A 23,032-nucleotide genomic window follows, 5' to 3' on the forward strand; every position below is an offset into this window, starting at 1 on the left:
ATATATATAAAACACAATATGATTGTGAGACATATGAGAATACAACAGAACTTCCTCATGGTCTGAGCTACTGAGTCAATGCCTGATTCTCTGTTCCCAGTCGTCCCGTTGGCTTCGTGGTCCTCATTGACGTCCACTAGAACATAATCTTGGTTGCGGAAATCTCTAGAAACGTTGCTCTCAGAAGCATCATTGTCCCGAAGTTTTTGTCTTTTATCATGTTGGTTGTTGCGTCGGTTAGAGGAGGACTTCTCCTGGATCACAATATATAACAGCAGTCCAAGTCCAGCAAGTCCACCCCATGTGTTTCTGATGTGCCTTAACTGGAAATCATCAGCGTTGCTTCCGAAGTTGTTTCTGAGTTGCAACAGTTGCTGTTGGTTTTCTCCCGCAGAAAGCTCTCTGATCTGTCTCAAGAGGTTAGTAGTGATCCTGTAGGTATGATCTGGATCATAATCACTCCGATGTTCAATATGCTGTGTGATATAAACTTGGTCTATACTCTGCAAAGCTCTACGTCCTGTGTTCTGCTCCGTGACACGGATTATGATCCTGTCCCTGTTTCCTCCCTCATACTCTGTTTGGGGATGGACAACATAACGAGGAAGTGGCATGAATGTTTCTTGATAGAGATTGCCAACAGTGTAGTACTGGTATACATTTCCCCGAGGCAAGTCGTCCAACAGCTCCTCAGAGTTGTGATAATAATGTGAGCCATAATCTTCTCTGTTAGGGTCAAAGGTTAACCATATGACGTTATTGTTGTCGATGTGCACTGCGTTGGCAAACCAGTAGAGCAGCACAAGACTGTTTGGGCACAGATTCACCAAAGTTGATTTTCTTCAAAGCGTTGATTGAACGAAGCTTTTGTACAGCCGACACAGAGGTCAGCACAAGGAGCAGAGCTACACAGCAGATCATGACTCTTTGATTACTTACAAGTTTGATTACTTCCTTTATTGTATTAAAATAAAAACACTCACATCATTGTGATTGTTAATTATAGTTTAATAAACACAAAACCATAGATGAAATAAACCCTTTTTTTTAAGCTAAAACATTATCAATCACAGCTGTCGTTAACACACCATAGAGCCTTTCACCGATCTGTTTCATTTATCCATCAGAGCAATTTACATTCTCTGTATCTGTATTAGTTAGAACAATCGAGGAATCATCAGTGAGTCATTACTATTAGATTATACATGCTGGAGCACGACAGTGTTGCCTGAATGGACCCTGAAGCTTAATGACGATGCCAGAGCAGTGCATTATGATATACAATAAAAGACATTTAGCTCAGTTTAAATTCTTTTCAATCATTTTTAATTTAGCTTTTATTAACGGACGCAATTTAGTAGACCGAGCTTTGAAGGTCCAAATGTCCTTAAGATTCTCAGACCATCACAGCGGTTTGAGATGGGTGATTGAAGGAATTTGGAATTTCATCACCAGATTATATACAAAGCATATATCTCTATCCTAACTGAACCCCATTTACAAAAAAAATAATATAGCAAACAAAATCAGAAATGTGGAGGCAAAACAAAGAAATACCCCTGGCATTGTTCAGGAGTACTGAGGTGTCGTAACTGCCCAGTTCCTTTTTTTTTTTTTTCCTGATTTGTCCAATATTTTCCCGTCCACAAAGGCTGTTTTCTTCCTCTTTTAAGAGTTTTAATACAAATTCCGGTGCACAATAATTAAAACGTTTTTTAGACATTTAACGTTATTACTACATCACAATATTCCAGTTCAACAATTGGCAACATAGGCAGTAGTTGTACCACTACTATTTTGTTCTTCAAAACTGATGCCAGCAGATCTCAATAGTCTGCGGAAAGTTCTCTCTCTGGTGTGATTGTCTGTAGAACGAGGAATAGTTAAAGTTGTCCTCATGAATCTGCACATCTAACTTGCGTTCGTCCATTTTCCTTGACATTTAAATAAAAGCACGGACATCAGTCTGATTGTTAATTACAGTGTAATAAACACTATCAACACGAGAAAGTATACACCAGCTGTCCTGAACAGACCAGAAAGCCTTTTATTTATGTTTTATTTATCAGTGCAATACATTCGCTTCATCACTGTCGGACACAGAATGAATCATCAGTGAGTTAGACGAGACGTGCTGGAGCTTGACTTTGTTGATTGACTTAAGCTTGGAGCTCAATGACCGTGCCAGAGCAGTGCATTATAATGTACAATAAGACATTTCACTCGGATCAAATACTTTTAACTGAATAACAAATAACCAGATATTTACACGATGCACATGAACGGTAATCTTTGCAGTCACATAAATAATAATAATTGTATTACGATTATTATTCTCACAACTGACTCACAGGACACGGTGGGATATTAACTGCATTATCATGGGCGTAGTCATGAACGTTGTATTGGTCATATACTCTAAAGCTACATGCATACATATCTATATGCAACCCCACCTAAACTGATTTCCACTGCTACCCTGCTTATCATTTATTAACCTGATTTTGCCATTGTTTATATTTTGGATTTACTCCTTTTTTTTAACTTGATTGTAATCTTAGACTTTAATATTTACACTCTCTATATTTACACTCTCTATATTTACTCTTTATATTTACACTCTTTACAATTTGTATTGCAACTGCTGCACAGCAATTTCCTTTGCAATATATACAGTTTTATCTCATTTTAGCTTCCTTTTATACCATAAAAATACTATAGTAACTATAGTAAACAATGGAATCAAGCTTATGGTGGCAATACAACAAACGCAACAAATGCAACAGATCCACTGCCGGATGTTCTGGGGAAGTGAGTTGTTGTCAACGACTGATACTCTGTTCCTAATCGTCCTGCTGGCATTTTGGTCCACATAGTCATTGAAATCCACGACAACATCAGCTTGGTTTCGAAAACCTCGAGGAACGTTGGTCTCTCTTGCCGCAGTATCATTCAAATCACTTCTTCTGTTTTTTGGTCTGTTGTTGAGACGGTGGAAGGAGGACTTCTCCTGGATCACAATAAACAACAGCAGTCCAAGGCAAGCAAGGTCACCCCATGTGTTTCTGATGTGGGAAACATCAGCGTTGCTTCCGAAGTTGTCTCTGAGTTCCAACAGTTGCTGTTGGTTTTGTCCAACAGAAAACTGTCTGATCTGTCTCAAGAGGTTAGTAGTGATCATGTAGGTATGATCTGGATCATACGGTGTCCCCAGATTTTCAGAAGGGTCATAATGCTGTGTGATATAAACTTGGTCTATACTCTGCAAAGCTCTACGTCCTGTGTTCTGCTCCGTGACACGGATTATGATCCTGTCCCTGTTACTTCCCACATACTCTGTTTGGGGACGGACAACATAATCAGGAAGTGGCATGGATGTTCCTTGATAGAGATTGCCAACAGTGTAGTACCGGTATACATTTCCCCGAGGCAGTGGGTCCAACAGCCCCTCATAGTTACCATAATGATGTGAGCCATAATCTCCTCCGTTTGGGTCAAAGGTCAGCGATATGATATCGTTATTGTCGATGTCCACTGTGTTGGCAAACCAGTGAAGCAGCACAAGACTGTGTGTGGGCACAGATTGACCGAAGTTGATTTTCTTCAAAGCATTGATTGAATCAAGATCTCTCTGCACAGCCGACACAGAGGTCAGCACAAGGAGCAGAGCTACACAGCAGATCATGACTCTTCCTGTCTTCTCCATCATCCTGTGGAGATATTTAAAAATGTATTGCTTACAATAATCATACTTGCATTACATTCTCAATCTATACTATATATTTTTAACTAGTGATGCATCAAATTATTATTTTCATGATTTGATCAGTAAGAATCCGGTTAGTATTACGAAGGAATACATCGTCCTCATTCAAATGTATTTGTAAGTTTATCTGATGTTTGTGAGGCTTCATGTTGCAATAGAAAGCGTTTCCTTGTTGAGTTGCGATGGAGCGATGGTAACATAGAGAGAACAAAACACTCACAAAAAACACTTTGTGTGGAATAATTATACGGCAAATACTAATTAAACAAAACTTGCGTTCAGAAAATAAGAGAACTCACCTGAGTAAGTCTGCTGCCGTCAGGTATCTGATCTCTGTTTGTGTGATAGTAGGAGTAACTCCTCCTGGTCACTGCTTCGCTGTAAATGAAACTGGTGGTTTTTAGAGGAACGATTGTGTAAAGTCTGTGAGTCAGCTGGTGATTTTTTGAGCAGGGTTAGAACAGGAAGTAGCTTCTGCAGATCTATACTTGATAGTGTCCTTTGGACTGCATGGTGAGGCTGCCTGGGTTATTATTGGCTAGTATTCAATTATCACGGATCAAGTTGCAGTACATGCACATTTTATAGGCTGATTATGTATGTTTTGCTATTTTCTTTATTCAAACTTTTATTGTAGTGTTTTAAATAACATTGAAGGTCACTGTTCAATATGCTCATCTTATATTTACCTTGAATGTTTTCAGTAAAGTGTCCTAACTTGTATCTGTGTCACAACCTTTGATCACCGAACACGAGGGATCATTGCCTGAAAGTGGAGTGAAATATTGTCAGGTATATACTTGTCAGATTTTTATTGTTTGTACTATTTCATGTCATCTGCCTCAAAAATGTGTTAAATTTGGCATATTGCCTTTATTGGACTGTACACAGTATAGTTTGTGGGTTAAGAATCAAGGATGACCTGCAACAAAACATCCCCGTCTGGATTCGAACCAATGATGCGGTGGTTTTAGAGCACTTGATCAACAAAACACCATTTAAAAACAATTTATTTATCAGTTTATATTGATTTATCCAGTATTCCCATCAATAAGGGGTGAAACTTTTCTTTAAAACCATGTTTTCAAGACATTTTACAATTCTTCATAAAATCTTTTCTTGCTGGATTAATGTCCCCTGTGGAATACATTCGATTTGTTATTAATACAACTCAACTGCTCCCAACTAACTCACGGGACATAAAGGGACATACAATGGAATATGTTGGTCTTAATAATAAACGTTCTGTTCTAACCGTGTACTCTTAGATGACCTATTGTTACGACCCAGCTTGTTTAAGGAAAATGAAGTTTCATAAAAGCTGATGTTTTAAGGTTTACAAAGTTATACTCCTGGACCATCAACTGGGAGGGTCTCCACATACGCAATGTAACTGAAAGGCATCTCACACACACACACACACACACACACACACACACACACCAAGGCCAGAACACCTTATCATTATCCTTAAACTTTAATATTTGCAACTGTTGCACTGAAAAGTTTTATCTTCTCCTATACATAAAAAATATATATAAAACACAATATGATTGTGAGACATATGAGAATACAACAGAACTTCCTCATGGTCTGAGCTACTGAGTCAATGCCTGATTCTCTGTTCCCAGTCGTCCCGTTGGCTTCGTGGTCCTCATCGACGTTCACTAGAACATAATCTTGGTTGCGGAAATCTCTAGAAACGTTGCTCTTGGAAGCATCATTGTCCCGAAGTTTTTGTCTTTTATCATGTTGGTTGTTGCGTTGGTTAGAGGAGGACTTCTCCTGGATCACAATATATAACAGCAGTCCAAGTCCAGCAAGTCCACCCCATGTGTTTCTGATGTGCCTTAACTGGAAATCATCAGCGTTGCTTCCGAAGTTGTTTCTGAGTTGCAACAGTTGCTGTTGGTTTTCTCCCGCAGAAAGCTCTCTGATCTGTCTCAAGAGGTTAGTAGTGATCCTGTAGGTATGATCTGGATCATAATCACTCCGATGTTCAATATGCTGTGTGATATAAACTTGGTCTATACTCTGCAAAGCTCTACGTCCTGTGTTCTGCTCCCTGACACGGATTATGATCCTGTCCCTGTTACTTCCCTCATACTCTGTTGCTGGGGGACGGACAACATAATCAGGAAGTGGCATGGATGTTTGTTGATAGAGATTGCCAATAGTGTAGTCCTGGTGTACATTTCCCTGAGGCAGTGGGTCCAACAGCCTCTCAGAGTTGCGATAATGATGTGAACCATAATCTCTACTGTTTGGGTCAAAGGTCAGCCATATGACGTTATTGTCGATGTCCACTGTGTTGGCAAACCAGTAGAGCAGCACAAGACTGTGTTTGGGCACAGATTGACCAAAGTTGATTTTCTTCAAATCATCGATTGAATCAAGATCTCTCTGCACAGCCGACACAGAGGTCAGCACAAGGAGCAGAGCTACACAGCAGATCATGACTCGTCCTGTCTTCTCCATCATCCTGTAGAGATATTTAAAAATGTATTGCTTACATTAATCATCCTTACATTACATGATCAACCTCAATGTATTTGTAGCCAGAGATTCATCTAATGGCTATTTTCATGATTTGATTAATCTATACTTTCTCTTTTCTTTGTTGAATATCTCACACTAAGGCCTCACCAATGGATAGTATGACAATTTTTCACGTGTCTCAAAACAATAGTCAGACGGCCATATGAACGTTGAAACAGGTTTTGTTTGTTATCATTCCTCCTGCTTTTACTGACTAGTAAGAGGTAGGCCAGAATGAGGAAGGAATACACATTCCTTATTCTGTGCAAAATAAATAAATTTCAGATGAATTTACAAATTTGAGATTTCAGCAGCGTGAGTTAATCAAATCAAGTATTTTCCAAAGTTACTGTCTATATACCAAATTCCCTTTTTGAGAACGCTCACAAAGAAGAACTGAGTTAAATGCTTCACCAGTCATGTTGCATAGTGCGAGGTTAGATAATAAAAACAAAGCGTGATCATATTTAAAGAGGGCTCACCTGCGTTTGTCTGCTGCCGTTAGTTTTCTGATCCCTGTGATTGTGTGAGAGCCTGTTCAACTCCTTTTAGGTTACTGCTTCCCTGTAAATGAAACTGTTGGTTTTTAGAGGAACGATTGTGTAAAGTCTGTGAGTCAGCTGGTGATTTTATGAGCAGGGTTAGAACAGGAAGTATCTTCTGCAGGTCTATACTTGATAGTGTCCTTTGGACTGCATGGTGAGGCTGCCTGGGTTATTATTGGCTAGTATTCAATTATCACGGATCAAGTTGCAGTACATGCACATTTTATATGCTGATTATGTATGTTTTGCCATTTTCTTTATTCAAACTTTCATTGTAGTGTTTTAAATGACATTGAAGGTCACTGTTCAATATGCTCATCTTATATTTACCTTGAATGTTTTCAGTAAAGTGTCCTAACTTGTATCTGTGTCACAACCTTTGATCACCGAACACGAGGGATCATTGCCTGAAAGTGGAGTGAAATATTGTCAGGTATATACTTGTCAGATTTTTATTGTTTGTACTATTTCATGTCATCTGCCTCAAAAATGTGTTAAATTTGGCATATTGCCTTTATTGGACTGTACACAGTATAGTTTGTGGGTTAAGAATCAAGGATGACCTGCAACAAAACATCCCCGTCTGGATTCGAACCAATGATGCGGTGGTTTTAGAGCACTTGATCAACAAAACACCATTTAAAAACAATTTATTTATTTATCAGTTTATATTGATTTATCCAGTATTCCCATCAATAAGGGGTGAAACATTTCTTTAAAACCATGTTTTCAAGACATTTGACAATTCTTCATAAAATCTTTTCTCGCTGGATTAATGTCCCCTGTGGAATACATTCGATTTGTTATTAATACAACTCAACTGCTCCCAACTAACTCACGGGACATAAAGGGACATACAATGGAATATGTTGGTCTTAATAATAAACGTTCTGTTCTAACCGTGTACTCTTAGATGACCTATTGTTACGACCCAGCTTGTTTAAGGAAAATGAAGTTTCATAAAAGCTGATGTTTTAAGGTTTACAAAGTTATACTCCTGGACCATCAACTGGGAGGGTCTCCACATACGCAATGTAACTGAAAGGCATCACACACACACACACACACACACACACACACACACACACACCAAGGCCAGAACACCTAATCATTATCCTTAAACTTTAATATTTGCAACTGTTGCACTGAAAAGTGTTATCCTCTCCTATACATAAAAAATATATATAAAACACAATATGATTGTGAGACATATGAGAATACAACAGAACTTCTTCATGGTCTGAGCTACTGAGTCAATGCCTGATTCTCTGTTCCCAGTCGTCCCGTTGGCTTCGTGGTCCTCATTGACGTCCACTAGAACATAATCTTGGTTGCGGAAATCTCTGGAAACGTTGCTCTCAGAAGCATCATTGTCCCGAAGTTTTTGTCTTTTATCATGTTGGTTGTTGCGTTGGTTAGAGGAGGACTTCTCCTGGATCACAATATATAACAGCAGTCCAAGGCCAGCAAGGTTGGCACCCCATGTGTTTCTGATGTGGAAAACATCAGCGTTGCTTCCGAAGTTGTTTCTGAGTTGCAACAGTTGCTGTTGGTTTTGTCCAACAGAAAATTCTCTGATCTGTCTCAAGAGGTTAGTAGTGATCCTGTAGGTATGATCTGGATCATAATCTGTCCCCAGACCGTCATAAATGTCATAATGCTGTGTGATATAAACTTGGTCTATCCTCTGCAAAGCTCTACGTCCTGTGTTCTGCTCCCTGACACGGATTATGATCCTGTCCCTGTTTCCTCCCTCATACTCTGTTTGGGGATGGACAACATAACGAGGAAGTGGCATGAATGTTTCTTGATAGAGATTGCCAACAGTGTAGTACTGGTATACATTTCCCCAAGGCAAGTCGTCCAACAGCTCCTCAGAGTTGTAATAATAATGTGAGCCATAATCTTCTCTGTTAGGGTCAAAGGTTAACCATATGACGTTATTGTTGTCGATGTGCACTGCGTTGGCAAACCAGTAGAGCAGCACAAGACTGTGTTTGGGCACAGATTGACCAAAGTTGATTTTCTTCAAAGCGTTGATTGAACGAAGCTTTTGTACAGCCGACACAGAGGTCAGCACAAGGAGCAGAGCTACACAGCAGATCATGACTCTTCCTGTCTTCTCCATCATCCTGTAGAGATATTTAAAAAGTTATTTCTCCCATTATTCAAACATACTGTACATGATCAACCTCAATGTATTTGTAGCCAGAGATTCATCTAATGTCTATTGTCATGATTGGATTAATCTATAATTTCTTTTTTGTTGAATATCTCACACTAAGGCCTCACCAACGGATAGGATGACAATGTTTCAAGTGTCTCAAAACAATAGTCAGACGGCCATATGAACGTTGAAACAGGTTTTGTTTGTTATCATTCCTCCTGCTTTTACTGACTAGTAAGAGGTAGGCCAGAATGAGGAAGGAATGCACATTCCTTATTTTATGTAAAATAAAAATGCATATTTTGCATATTTTATGCAAAATATATTAATTTCAGATAAACTTAGACTTCAGCAGTGTGAGTTAATCAAATCAAGTATTTTTCCAAAGTTACTGTCTATACCAAATTCCCTTTTGAGAACGCTCACAAAGAAGAACTGAGTTAAATGCTTCACCAGTCATGTTGCATAGTGCGAGGTTAGATAATGAAAACAAAGCGTGGTCTTAGAATAAAGAGGGCTCACCTGCGTTTGTCTGCTGCCGTTAGTTTTCTGATCCCTGTGATTGTGTGAGAGCCTGTTCAACTCCTTTTAGGTTACTGGTTCCCTGTAAATGAAACTGAAAGCAAGTGTTGCTTGTGGTTACAGGAAGTTGCATCATAGAGCTGTTTTGGATTCAAGAATATAATACTATGTAACAAAACTAGTAATCAGAAAATAAGAGAACTCACCTGCGTTTGTTTGTCAGGTATCTGATCTGTGTTTTTGTGAGAGTAGGCGTGACATCTTCTAGGTCACCGCTTCGCTGTAAATGAAACTGACTAAACGAGCTTTGTTGGTGGTAACAAGAAGTCTAACAAGTTTGATTTCTTCTTTTATTGTATTAAATAAAAACACTCACATCATTGTGATTGTTAATTATAGTTTAATAAACACAAAACCATAGATGAAATAAACCCGTTTTTATAAGCTAAAACATTATCAATCACAGCTGTCGCTAACACACCATAGAGCCTTTCACCGATCAGTTTCATTCATCCATCAGAGCAATTTACATTCTCTGTATCTGTATTAGTTAGAACAATCGATGAATCATCAGTGAGTCATTACTATTAGATTATACATGCTGGAGCACGACAGTGTTGCCTGAATGGACCCTGAAGCTTAATGACGATGCCAGAGCAGTGCATTATGATATACAATAAAAGACATTTAGCTCAGTTTAAATTATTTTCAATAATTTTAGCTTTTATTAACGGACGCAATTTAGGAGACCGAGCTTTGAAGGTCCAAATGTCCTTAAGATTCTCAGACCATCACAGCGGTTTGAGATGGGTGATTGAAGGAATTTGGCATTTCATCACCAGATTATATACAAAGCATATATCTCTACGCTAACTGAACCCCATTTACAAAAAAAATAACATAGTAAACAATAAAATCAGACATGTGGAGGCAAAACAAAGTATTGGTCATATACTCTGAGGCTAAATGCATACATATCTATATCCAACCCCACCTAAACTGATTGTTTATATTTTGGATTTACTCCTTTTTTAAACTTTGTTATCTTAGACTTTAATATTTACACTCTTTATATTTACACTCTTTCCACTTTGTATTGCAACTGCTAAGCGGCAATTTCCTTTGCAAAATATACAGTTTTATCTCATTTTAGCTTCCCTTCATACCATAAAAATACTATAGTAAACAATGAAATTAAGCATATGGTGGCAATACAACTGCAACAGATCCACCACTGGATGTTGTTCTGGGGAGGTGAGTTGTTGTCAACGCCTGATACTCTGTTCCTAATCGTCCTGCTGGCATTTTGGTACACATAGTCTTTGAAATCCACGACAACATCAGCTTTGTTTCGTGAACCTCGAGGAATGTTGGTCTCTCTTGCCGCAGTATCATCCAAATCACTTCTTCTGTTTTTTGGTCTGTTGTTGGGACGGTGGAAGGACGACTTCTCCTGGATCACAATAAACAGCAGCAGTCCAAGGCAAGCAAGGTCACCCCATGTGTTTCTGATGTGGGAAACATCAGCGTTGCTTCCGAAGTTGTTTCTCAGTTGCAACAGTTGCTGTTGGTTTTGTCCAACAGAAAACTCTCTGATCTGTCTCAAGAGGTTAGTAGTGATCCTGTAGGTATTATCTGGATCATATTCCCTCTGATGTTCAATATGCTGTGTGATATAAACTTGGTCTATCCTCTGCAAAGCTCTACGTCCTGTGTTCTGCTCCCTGACACGGATTATGATCCTGTCCCTGTTCCTTCCCACATACTCTGTTGCTGGGGGACGGACAACATAATCAGGAAGTGGCATGGATGTTTGTTGATTGAGATTGCCAATAGTGTAGTACCGGTATACATTTCCCCGAGGCAGTGGGTCCAACAGCTCCTCATAGTTACCATAATGATGTGAGCCATAATCTCCTCCGTTTGGGTCAAAGGTCAGCGATATGATATAGTTATTGTCGATGTTCACTGTGTTGGCAAACCAGTGAAGCAGCACAAGACTGTGTTTAGGCACGGATTGACCAAAGTTGATTTTCTTCAAAGCATTGATTGAATCAAGATCTCTCTGCACAGCCGACACAGAGTTCAGCACAAGGAGCAGAGCTACACAGCAGATCATGACTCTTCCTGTCTTCTTCATCATCCTGTAGAGATATTTAAAGTTATTTCTCCCATTATTCAAACATACTGTACATGATCAACCTCAATGTATTTGTAGCCAGAGATTCATCTAATGGATATTTTCATGATTTGATTAATCTGTACTTTCTCTTTTCTTTGTTGAATATCTCACACTAAGGCCTCACCAACTGATAGGATGACAATTTTTCAAGTGTCTCAAAACAATAGTCAGACGGCCATATGAACGTTGAAACAGGTTTTGTTTGTTATCAGTCCTCCTGCTTTTACTGACTAGTAAGAGGTAGGCCAGAATGAGGAAGTAATACACATTCCTTATTCTGTGCAAAATTAATTCATTTCAGATAAACTTAGACTTCAGCAGTGTGAGTTAATCAAATCAAGTATTTTCCAAAGTTACTGTCTATATAACAAATTCCCATTTGAGAACGCTCACAAAGAAGAACTGAGTTAAATGCTTCACCAGTCATGTTGCATAGTGCGAGGTTAGATAATAAAAACAAAGCGTGGTCATATTTAAAGAGGGCTCACCTACATTTGTCTGCTGTCGTTTTCTGATCCCTGTGATTGTGTGAGAGCCTGTTCAACTCCTTTTAGGTTACTGGTTCCCTGTAAATGAAACTGAAAGCAAGTGTTGCTTGTGGTTACAGGAAGTTGCATCATAGAGCTGTTTTGGATTCAAGAATATAATACTATGTAACAAAACTAGTAATCAGAAAATAAGAGAACTCACCTGTGTTTGTTTGTCAGGTATCTGATCTGTGTTTTTGTGAGAGTAGGTGTGACATCTTCTAGGTCACCGCTTCGCTGTAAATGAAACTGACTAAACGAGCTTTGTTGGTGGTAACAAGAAGTCTAACAAGTTTGATTTCTTCTTTTATTGTATTAAAATAAAAACACTCACATCATTGTGATTGTTAATTATAGTTTAATAAACACAAAACCATAGATGAAATAAACCCTTTTTTTTAAGCTAAAACATTATCAATCACAGCTGTCGTTAACACACCATAGAGCCTTTCACCGATCAGTTTCATTTATCCATCAGAGCAATTTACATTCTCTGTATCTGTATTAGTTAGAACAATCGAGGAATCATCAGTGAGTCATTACTATTAGATTATACATGCTGGAGCACGACAGTGTTGCCTGAATGGACCCTGAAGCTTAATGACGATGCCAGAGCAGTGCATTATGATATACAATAAAAGACATTTTGCTCAGTTTAAATTCTTTTCAATAATTTTAGCTTTTATTAACGAACGCAATTTAGTAGACCGAGCTTTGAAGGTCCAAATGTCCTTAAGATTCTCATCACAGCGGTTTGAGATGGGTGATTGAAGGAATTTGGCATTTCATCACCAGATTATATACAAAGCATATATCTCTACGCTAACTGAACCCCATTTACAAAAAAAATAATATAGTATAAAATCAAACATGTGGCGGCAAAACAAAGAAATACCCCTGGCCATTGTTCAGTATTACTGAGGTGTCATAACTACTGATTCTTTTTTTTCCCATTGATTGATGAATCTTGCTGGCTTCGTGGTCCTAATAGTCCTCAAAAAGCTATACTGTCGCACCTTGCTTTCGACGATATCTATTGTTCTCCCTCATTTCTTATCGAAATCCCCTATTGTATGAGAACATATATATGAGAAGACAAATCAAAACGAATGCAAACATAATGCACTTCACCAAAGCATCATCCCATCCATTATTTTGCATGTTTGCATGCGTGTTGTAGTTTTGCGGTGTGAAGTTGGTTGCTGGTCTGTAGTACGTTTGTGGTGTGAAGACGTTTCCTGTTCCGTAGTTGCTTTGCAATGAGAAGTTGGTTGCTGGTCTGTTTTGTTGGTTAAAGGAGTACCTTTCCTGGATCACAATAAACAACAGCAGTCCAAGGCCAGCAAGGTTAGCACCCCATGTGTTTCTCAAGTGGGAAACATCAGCGTTGCTTCTGAAGTGGTTTCTGAGTTGCAACAGTTGCTGTTGGTTTTGTCCAACAGAAAACAGTCTGATCTGTCTCAAGAGGTTAGTAGTGATCCTGTAGGTATGATCTGGATCATATTCCCTCTCATCTTCAATATGCTGTGTGATATAAACTTGGTCTATCCGCTGCGGAACTTGCCATCCTATGTTCGGCCCCCTGATGCGAATTATGATCCTGTCCCTGTTACTTCCCTCATACTCTGTTGCTGGGGGACGGACAACATAAGTAGGAAGTGGCTTGGACAATTCTTGATTGAGACTGCCAACAGTGTAGTACTGGTATCTGACATTACTCGAAGGCAGTGGGTCCAACAGCTCCTCAAAGTTGCCATAATGATGTGAGCCATAAGCTCTACTTTCCGGGTCAAAGGTCAGGCTTATGTCGCCGTCCTCATCAATGTTAACTGCGTTGGCAAACCAGTAGAGCAGCAAAAGACTGTGTTTGGGCACAGATTGACCAAAGTCGATTTTCTTCAAATCGTTGATTGAATCAATCTTTGTCTGCACAGCCGACACAGAGGTCAGCACAAGGAGCAGAGCTACACAGCAGATCATGACTCTTCCTGTCTTCTTCATCATCCTGTAGAGATATTTAAAAATGTATTGCTTACATTAATCATCTATTTTGTAGATTCTCAAAGCATACTTGCAACTGGCAATTCATCTCATGATTATTTTCCTGACTCAATAAATCTATTTTATAATATCTTTTATTTTGATGAATAGCTCAACACCTAAAGGGTGAGTTCACATTCAAAACAATAGTCAGACGGCCATATGAACGTTGAAACAGGTTTTGCTTGTTATCATTCCTCCTGCTTTTACTGACTAGTAAGAGGTAGGCCAGAATGAGGAAGTAATGCACATTCCTCATTCTGTGCAAAATTAATTATTTTCAGGTAAACTTACAAATATGAGACTTCAGCAGTGTGAGTTAATCAAATCAAGTATTTTCCAAAGTTACTGTCTATATGCCAAATTCCCTTTTGAGAACGCTCACAAAGAAGAACTGAGTTAAATGCTTCACCAGTCATGTTGCATAGTGCGAGGTTAGATAATGAAAACAAAACATGATCATATTTAAAGAGGGCTCACCTACATTTGTCTGCTGTCGTTTTCTGATCCCTGTGATCGTGTGAGAGCCTGTTCAACTCCTTTTAGGTTACTGTGTCCTGCAAATGAAACTGTGAAATCAAGTGTTGCTTGTGGTTACAGGAAGTTGCATCATAGAGCTGTTTTGGATTCAAGAATATAATACTATGTAACAAAACTAGTAATCAGAAAATAAGAGAACTCACCTGCGTTTGTTTGCTGCCGTCAGGTATCTGATCTGTGTTTTTGTGAGAGTAGGCGTGACATCTTCTAGGTCACCGCTTCGCTGTAAATGAAACTGACTAAACGAGCTTTGCTGGTGGTAACAAGAAGTCTAATAACAAGTTTGATTACTTCCTTCTTCCTTTATTGTATTCAAATAAAAACACTCACATCATTGTGATTGTTAATTATAGTTTAATAAACACAAAACCATAGATGAAATAAACCCTTTTTTTTAAGCTAAAACATTATCAATCACAGCTGTCGTTAACACACCATAGAGCCTTTCACCGATCAGTTTCATTTATCCATCAGAGCAATTTACATTCTCTGTATCTGTATTAGTTAGAACAATCGAGGAATCATCAGTGAGTCATTACTATTAGATTATACATGCTGGAGCACGACAGTGTTGCCTGAATGGACCCTGAAGCTTAATGACGATGCCAGAGCAGTGCATTATGATATACAATAAAAGACATTTTGCTCAGTTTAAATTATTTTCAATAATTTAGACTTTTTGCTTTTATTAACGGACGCAATTTAGTAGACCGAGCTTTGAAGGTCCAAATGTCCTTAAGATTCTCAGACCATCACAGCGGTTTGAGATGGGTGTTTGAAGGAATTTGGCATTTCATCACCAGATTATATACAAAGCATATATCTCTACGCTAACTGAACCCCATTTACAAAAAAAAAATAGTAAACAATAAAATCAGACATGTGGAGGCAAAACAAAGCATACAGCGGAACAACCCCTGACATTGTTCAGGAGTACTGAGGTGTTAGTTACTGATTCTTTTTTTTTTTTTTCAATTGATTGATGAATCTGTTGGCTTTATGGTCCTAATCGGCCTTATAAAAGCTATACCGTCACACCTTGGTTTAGACAATATCTATTGTTCTCCCTTATTTTTTGTCATCTAAATTCTCATTGATTTAAGAAAATATATGAATAAACAAATTAAAACCAATACCAAAGGTATGCAGATCATTAAAGCGTCATCCTCCCCATTATTTTGTATGTTTCCTGGTCTGTAGTTGTTTTGTGGTCCGTAGCTTTGTGTTGTGTGGTTGTTTTCAGTTTGGCCGTTGTTTTCCATTGGGCAACTGTTTTTCGTTTTGTTTTCCATTTGGCAACTGTTTTCCGTTTGGTGGTTGTTTTCCTTTTGGTGGTTGTTTTCCATTTGCCAACTGTTTACCGTTTGGTAGTTGTTTTCCGTTTGGTAGTTGTTTTCCATTTGCCAACTGTTTTCCGTTTGGTAGTTGTCTTCAGTTTGGTAGTTGTTTTCTGGGTAAAAGGAGGACCTTTCCTGAATCACAATAAACAACAGCAGTCCAAGGCCAGCAAGTCCACCCCATGTGTTTCTGATGTGGGACATATCAGTGTTGCTTCTAAAGTGGTTTCTGAGTTGCAACAGTTGCTGTTGGTTTTCTCCCACAGAAAACTCTCTGATCTGTCTCAAGAGGTTAGTAGTGATCATGTAGGTATTATCTGGATCATATTCCCTCTGATGTTCAATATGCTGTGTGATATAAACTTGGTCTATATTCTGCTGAGCTCTACGTCCTATGTTCGGCTCCCTGATGCGAATTATGATCCTGTCCCTGTTACTTCCCACGTACTCTGTTGCTGGGGGACGGACAACATAACGAGGAAGTTGCATGGAAGTTTCTTGAAAGAGACTGCCAAGAGTGTAGTAATTGTATCTGACATTGCTCAAAGGCAAGTCGTCCAACAGCCCCTCATAGTTACCATAATGATGTGAGCCATAAGCTCTACTTTCCGGGTCAAAGGTCAGGCTTATGTCGTCGTCCTCCTCATCGATGTCCACTACGTTGGCAAACCAGTGAAGCAGCAAAAGACTGTGCTTGGGCACAGATTGACCAAAGTTGATTCCCTTCAAATCGTTGATTGAATCAAGATCTCTCTGTACAGCCGACACAGAGGTCAGGACAAGGAGCAGAGCTACACAGCAGATCATGACTCTTCCTGTCTTCTCCATCATCCTGTAGAGATATTTAAAAACGTTATTGCTTACATTAATCATCTATTTTGTACATTACCAAAGCATACTTGCAACTGGCGATGCATCTCATGATTATTTTCCTGACTCAATAAATCTATTTTATAATATCTTTTATTTTGACGAATAGCTCAACACCTAAAGGATAAGTTCTAGGGGTGTAACAATACACGTATTTGTATTGAACCGTTCGGTACGAGGTGTTCGGTTCCCTACGCATTACGAACCGAACAATACGTTTGAATAATACTATTGCATTTATGCAAAAGCTTAAACTGTGGGAAATATAATGTTCTCTCGGTGGAGCCACTGCGCTCAACATGGCAACCCACCCGACGTAATGGACAACGTGCTGTCTGACACTCCCACCACGGAAGAAAAACATTCTACTGTCTGTACGAACATGCTTAGGTTCAAGCAGGGTATTGGTCCACTCTCCTCCGCTGCCCATTGCAACCTGCACAATCTAGGGGTTATTTTTGATCGATCCATGTCGTTTGACCCCCATGTTAAGCAGCTGTCCAGATCATGTTTCTTCCACCTAAGAAATATCAGTAAACTGAGATCTGTAGTATCAACAGCTGAACTAGAGTTGATCATACACGCCTTCATCTCTTCACCCATCGACTACTGCAACACACTTTTCTCATCAGTGTAGCTGCTCTCAACCGTTTGCAGGTAATCCAAAACGCTGCCGCCAGATTACTCACCAGGACAAATCGATGGTCTCGCATCACCCCCGTACTCCGATCTCTCCACTGGCTCCCTGTAGCATTTAGGATCCACTTTAAAATTCTCACTCTCACTTACAGAGCACTACACGGCCAGGCTCTTACATATTTGACTGAATTACTTCACCCTTATTCACCCGCCCGCCCTCTCAGGTCAAACATGTTAAATTATCTGGCATTTGACTAAAAACTCATGTCCTAGGCCTGCTTTTAAACCATGTTTTAATTTTATACTTTCTGTGTGTATGTAAATTATTGGCCCTTATATGGTCACATTGTGTTGTTTATGTTTGTAATTCTGCCCCTGTTTAGCACTTTGTGACTTATGTCTGTAAAAAGTGCTAAATAAATAAATCATACTTACTTACTTAATGTTATTGAGCCCCGTGACACTCCTCCTTCACAAGCCCATTTCGACCATAATTCCTGCTTTGTAAAAGAAAACAAAACCCCAAACAGAGAAGCAAATGTCCGAAGCACCCGCTGTTCCTCTGACAACAGACGGCCGGACGTCACAGACTACACAAAGCTACCTGACTGTAACGACACATTACCTCACTACTGCATGGGAGATGAAGAGCCATGTTCTTAAGACACGCCCCCTTAAGAGTCTCACCAGCGAGGATTTGGCATTTCTGCTTTTTTGCTGTATTGAAAATGTACCGACCGACAATTTTGTGAACCGTTACACCCCTAGTAAGTTCACATTGAGATGTCTTTCTTAAAACATTAGTCTAGTGGCCATATGAACGTTAAAACAGGTTTTGCTTGTTGCCATTTTTCCTGCTAAGCAGAAAGAGTTAAAGTATCAGAAGGAATCCACAGTCCTCGTTTCTGTACAAACATGTATTTTATCTGAAGTTCATATGAGCCATTTACAAAGAAGATTTGAGTTAAATGCTTCACCAGTCATGTCGATTAGTCCCACAATAAATAATAAAAACAAATCTAGTGATAAGAAAAGGATGGCGCTCACCTGTGTTGATCTGCTGCCGTCTGGTATCTGATCTGTGTTGGCGTTACTAGGTATTTAAACTGGCTCAACAAGTATTCCTTGTGGTTACAAGATGTTTAGTCATAGTTCGATTACTTCCTTGTTTCATTTGTTTTTTTTATATTTGTATGTATACTATCGTCAGATGTTTGTTGCTTATAGCATTTCACGGCAATATCTGCTTCAAAAACGTGGTGGATTTGGCATTTTGTCTTCCAATGTGTGCTAGCAATTGTTGGTTGACGAGGATGACCAACCATTTCTTTCTTTTTTTTAAATTTAATTACAGATTTTTTTAATCAAATCATCTTTATATCTTTCATCTATATTGTGGAGATGTTACATTGAAATCTCTTTGAAATGCCATTTTTGTTGGCAAAATATATGCATGCCTGTTCACTGCCTGCACTGCTGCATCTCTACCAGCAGCCAGCAGGAGATGCTGTCACACAGGTAGTTGGTCTCTCACACCTGGAAGGTATCAAGCCTTGAGCTTGTGAAAGCTTTTTGCTGCATTTAAAGGCCGTTATAGTTTACATTTTGAAACGTACCAAACAGCCGATCAGCGGTCTTGCTCTGTGTTTGCATACATGCAGCACAGTTCGTTGTGAGGCTGCTGAAGCCGTTTTGTTTTTGGTCTTCTATAAATCCTTTTTTTCTCAGAAAAGTGAATTCATGCGACACCTCCATAAACACAGTGAACACAGTGTATTCACAGAGACACACTGACGTTTCTCTTGATATCCTGTACGGAGGCTTTGGTATTCCCTGTGGGAAAGACAGAAAGTCAAATACACACAAAGGAAACCTTTAGTTCCTCTGTGGTCACCACCCACATCTTTCACATGGGCAGCACAAGAGCATCATACAAGCAATGCAGTACTAACGATGCTCTCAACATGTACGGTGCTGCCAGAGATGCTGATAATTCGGTAAACGTTTTAGTTTGTTGTAGAGAAATTGATTAAAATAATTGTCATGACAGCAAATTTGCACAAGACATGTCCCTGTGTTCCCGTTGATACAATTGTATTGCGCTCTCAAATGTTCTTACATATTCTACTCTTCACTCTTTCTGTAAAGGAAAAATCAGCCACTGATGCATTAAATGTAATGCAGCCGGTGATTCATGCTACTTGGAGCCATCAAGTTGTTATGCAAGTCCTTGGACAGCTGCAGGGAACATTGTCGGGAGTCAGCCAGGCAGCCCTCTACTCCACCTCCCAATACATGACACCATCTTGGCTCGGCGCTCCCTGCCATTGACCTTCTGTCACTCCCATCGTCTGTCTCCTCAAAATATAGATAATGTGATCTGAGATGGCCGTGTCCCCAAACATGGCAGCTCCTCTTAAATGAAGCGGCATGCCAAGCTATGTCGAATCAAACGCATTATGTCACTATCACTATGCGTGCATGCAGGGTTCACTCAGGAGTCAGCGACTTTAAGAAGAATCTTCGACGGGGAGGGAGTGGAAATCTTCTGTTTTTTATCTTGTTATATTGTTTTGACCTATTACTAACATCTGTGAAGTCGTGTGTCAGCTTGCGTAGCAGACTGAGCTATAGTAAAACCTGCAGTGAATAGGAGTATGTTGGGCGTCACACAGATTTACACTCTGAACTCTGGGGAGCTCAGAAAAACTTTGACTCGAGGGTTTGGGGTAAAAGAGAGAAAGACGAGCCGGAGTTATTAGTGAGCGCGAAAGATGGTAAAAGAGTTTGGCTGCAGAGAGGCAGTGGTGGGAGGAAGAGGCGAAAGGAAAAGTTTGTTTTAAGAGCTCAGAGTTGTTCAACCCTTTCATTTCTTTTCAAACAGAGCAACTATGCCATGTCAGCAGATTCTGCTGCGTCATTAAATTCATTGAATTTGGGTGTTAAATGGTTTGCATTATATGGCAAACGGAAAGAACATGTTTTTTTTCTGCCTCTGTTTATGAAATGTAAAATGTATTTTTTTTGTCTCTGTGTAAAGGCTTATGGTAGGAGTAGCATGGTGCTTGTATAAAACCGTCCTATGGTCATGTCTGCATCATCCACAGGACAGCGTTGTAAAGAACCCAGTGACAAAGAGCCAATGCCTTCAAGAACTCCAGAAGTATTCGCTGTGAAGTACATGAAAATGGGTCTGAGGTGATTAAAAAAAAATAAAAAAAAATAGCAGAGACCAGCAAACTCTCTTACTAGTAGCTTCTAATCGCACAAGTAACTCCTGTCAGTTTTATCTACATTTTAGTACCTCCCGTTTAAACACTGAGCTTTTATTGGGGCGATAAAGTGGAGTTTCAGATAGAGGTCAGATGAAAAGAGAGAAGGCAAAGGCTGAACAGTTTTAGGACAGGGGGGCCGTAGTTTGGGGAAAATGTTTCCCACATTGTAAAACTAAGTATAACGGTGGTTTATTCCAAATCCTTATTTGGTAAATCCGGGTTTTAATCCCACTAACAAGTCTGTCTGTGTGTGTTTTGTTTTTTTGTCTCATAGTAGTCTCATGTGTATGTATAAATACTGTATTTTGGTAAAGTGCAGAATTTTGAAGGCCCATAACGATGCTTCCGATTGGTTAGCTGGACATGCTATATATTCTGATCTGGGTGTAACGGGCGTTTAACCATTGAGGTGCCAACATGTGCTGGGAGAAAAGTTTATCTTGGCAGCAAACATGTGTAATGAAATGAAACAAATCCATCTTTCCAGCCTGTTGTGCCTGCTTTTTAAGAAACATGACTTTATCTGGAGGAATGCAGGTGTTGCCCTGTGTGTGTGTGTGTGTGCGCGTGTGTGTCTGCTCATGTGGCTGTACGGTTGCTCTCTGCACTGGTGTGTAATTACACTTCCTGTGAGGCTGGAGACAGCTGTTTCCTCTCCTCTTTAATCACACAAATACATACTGTATAAGAATAGTAATCAGCCAAAGTAATTGGTTTGTTCCCAGGTTTTAAAAAAAATACGTTAAGGCTGCATTTTTGTCTATTCAACAGAAAATCTGCAAATGTTAAGGCACTTTTGAGTTGTACTTTAATTTAACTGTCATCTCTTTGGGTTCCCCTCTAAACATAATACATTAATGTTGGAAAACTGACTTTAATTGCTGCTATGTTTTTTAAAGTTGCTGTGTTGGCTCTCTACTTGATGATAGATTCATAGTGATAATTTGCTGTTTGCTGTGAAATTATGCAACGACAACCAGCTTTTTCAACATTTTTCTCACTTTTGAGAAAAGAACAAATGTCTTCATATCCTCCTCTCATTCCGCAACACACAAGAATGCCTGAATGCGATGCCTGTGGAAACGGCAGCCCTGAGTCGTAGATGACGATGATAACCCAAAGGTGTTGAGCACCAAAGGGTTTGTTTGAATCTTGAAAACTTAAAGCGGAGTGCATCAGTGCACCAACAGATGACAAAGGGAATCTCGGTCGTGTGATGTGTCTCAGGTCTGTGTGAGGAGAATGAATGGGATGTGATGAATGCAACGCCTGAGGAGCAGATGAGAGGGTCAGGTCAGATAATTAGGGTTGTATATCCCGGAGAGAAGACATTCAGCTGCCCCAAAGGCTCCTTCTACAGCCTTTTTCTCTCTAACGTCCAGCTCATTCTCCCCCCTTACTCGATGTTTAAACTCTGCTACTTTTTCATAGTAAAAGTTCATTTTTGCATGCATACAGGTTGGAAGTTTCTTTCTGTGTTAGAGTGTGAGTGTGTGTTTGTGTGGGGGTTTGAAGGAAGTGGGCGTCTCTGGTTGCCTTTGCGTGCTCGGTCACATGACAGGCCTGGGTGGGAGGAGCAGGCAGGGAGCTTCCAGAGCCTCAGCAGAGTTTGGCCTCTCACTGGAGCGCTGCGCTTTGGCAGGGGACGACTCGTACACACATACACACAGTTCATACACGGTGAGTGTTTTGCATACCGGGAGAGTATCTGTGTGTGTGTGCGTGTGCGTGACGTGGGTGTGTTTGTAAGAAACCAGTTGGAATCTACAGGGAGTAAATTGTCCTTTGTTGTGTTCTCTTTTTTTTTTTTTTTTTTTTTTTTTTTTTTCTCTTCCATGTTCCTTCTCTTCAGCAGAAGAACAGATTTGATCATCTGTCTTTCCCCATACTTTACTTGATTAATATCGCTGCATGCCTTCCATACTTGACTCGGGCACCCAGCTGTTTATTTGTGTCTATATGTTACTGTTATTTTTAGCAGTTGAGTGTCAGGCTCAAAATGCAAGATGACTGCAAAGAAAACTGTTTTTTGAGTCCAGTTATAGGTGGGAGTTTTCCAGTTATTACACTCCGTTTTAACACAC

The 23,032-nt window shown here is 39.6% G+C and overlaps 5 protein-coding genes across 11 annotated transcripts in view; 1 reads left to right on the forward strand and 4 right to left on the reverse strand.

The window, feature by feature from the left end:
- LOC142944904 (septin-9-like) overlaps positions 1 to 23,032 on the forward strand; it is a 77,129-nt gene that overhangs the window by 36,590 nt on the left and 17,507 nt on the right. Inside the window, exon 1 of one of the 2 annotated variants that reach the window (XM_076086102.1) lies at positions 22,463 to 22,628. The exons of the other annotated variant lie outside the window; for it this stretch is intronic. The gene's annotated coding sequence lies outside the window, so the exon portion shown is untranslated. Of the gene's footprint in view, positions 1 to 22,462; positions 22,629 to 23,032 lie in introns of those variants that run through there. 2 annotated transcript variants of the gene reach the window in all.
- Positions 988 to 3,707, reverse strand: LOC142944908 (uncharacterized). The gene has a single exon (XM_076086111.1). The coding sequence runs from the start codon at positions 3,704 to 3,706 to the stop codon at positions 2,684 to 2,686; it is 1,023 nt and encodes a 340-aa protein (XP_075942226.1). The 5' UTR covers position 3,707; the 3' UTR covers positions 988 to 2,683.
- On the reverse strand, positions 4,759 to 6,904 carry LOC142944912 (uncharacterized). Its single transcript, XM_076086115.1, has 2 exons — positions 6,787 to 6,904; positions 4,759 to 6,248 (listed from the first exon to the last, which is right to left on the reverse strand). The coding sequence occupies exon 2, from the start codon at positions 6,245 to 6,247 to the stop codon at positions 5,285 to 5,287; it is 963 nt and encodes a 320-aa protein (XP_075942230.1). The 5' UTR covers position 6,248; positions 6,787 to 6,904; the 3' UTR covers positions 4,759 to 5,284.
- LOC142944911 (uncharacterized) lies at positions 7,483 to 9,618 on the reverse strand. The gene is made up of 2 exons (XM_076086114.1): positions 9,539 to 9,618; positions 7,483 to 8,981 (listed from the first exon to the last, which is right to left on the reverse strand). The coding sequence occupies exon 2, from the start codon at positions 8,978 to 8,980 to the stop codon at positions 8,015 to 8,017; it is 966 nt and encodes a 321-aa protein (XP_075942229.1). The 5' UTR covers position 8,981; positions 9,539 to 9,618; the 3' UTR covers positions 7,483 to 8,014.
- LOC142944905 (uncharacterized) lies at positions 9,919 to 17,878 on the reverse strand. Of its 6 annotated transcripts, none has more exons than XM_076086103.1 (4): positions 17,724 to 17,878; positions 16,743 to 16,996; positions 12,213 to 12,298; positions 9,919 to 11,682 (listed from the first exon to the last, which is right to left on the reverse strand). In XM_076086103.1, the coding sequence occupies exons 2-4, from the start codon at positions 16,758 to 16,760 to the stop codon at positions 10,683 to 10,685; spliced, it is 1,104 nt and encodes a 367-aa protein (XP_075942218.1). In that variant the 5' UTR covers positions 16,761 to 16,996; positions 17,724 to 17,878; the 3' UTR covers positions 9,919 to 10,682. The 6 variants fall into 6 exon arrangements, with proteins under 6 accessions (XP_075942218.1, XP_075942219.1, XP_075942222.1 ...); XM_076086107.1 differs by lacking the exons at positions 9,919 to 11,682; positions 12,213 to 12,298 and adding exons at positions 12,586 to 14,252; positions 14,772 to 14,844 and having other exon boundaries at positions 14,971 to 16,996; XM_076086105.1 differs by lacking the exons at positions 9,919 to 11,682; positions 12,213 to 12,298 and adding exons at positions 12,586 to 14,252; positions 14,772 to 14,856 and having other exon boundaries at positions 14,971 to 16,996.

The sequence above is a fragment of the Anarhichas minor genome, unplaced genomic scaffold, assembly GCF_050575085.1.
Source record: "Anarhichas minor isolate MPS153535 unplaced genomic scaffold, ASM5057508v1 ptg000007l, whole genome shotgun sequence".
NCBI lineage: Eukaryota > Metazoa > Chordata > Actinopteri > Perciformes > Anarhichadidae > Anarhichas > Anarhichas minor.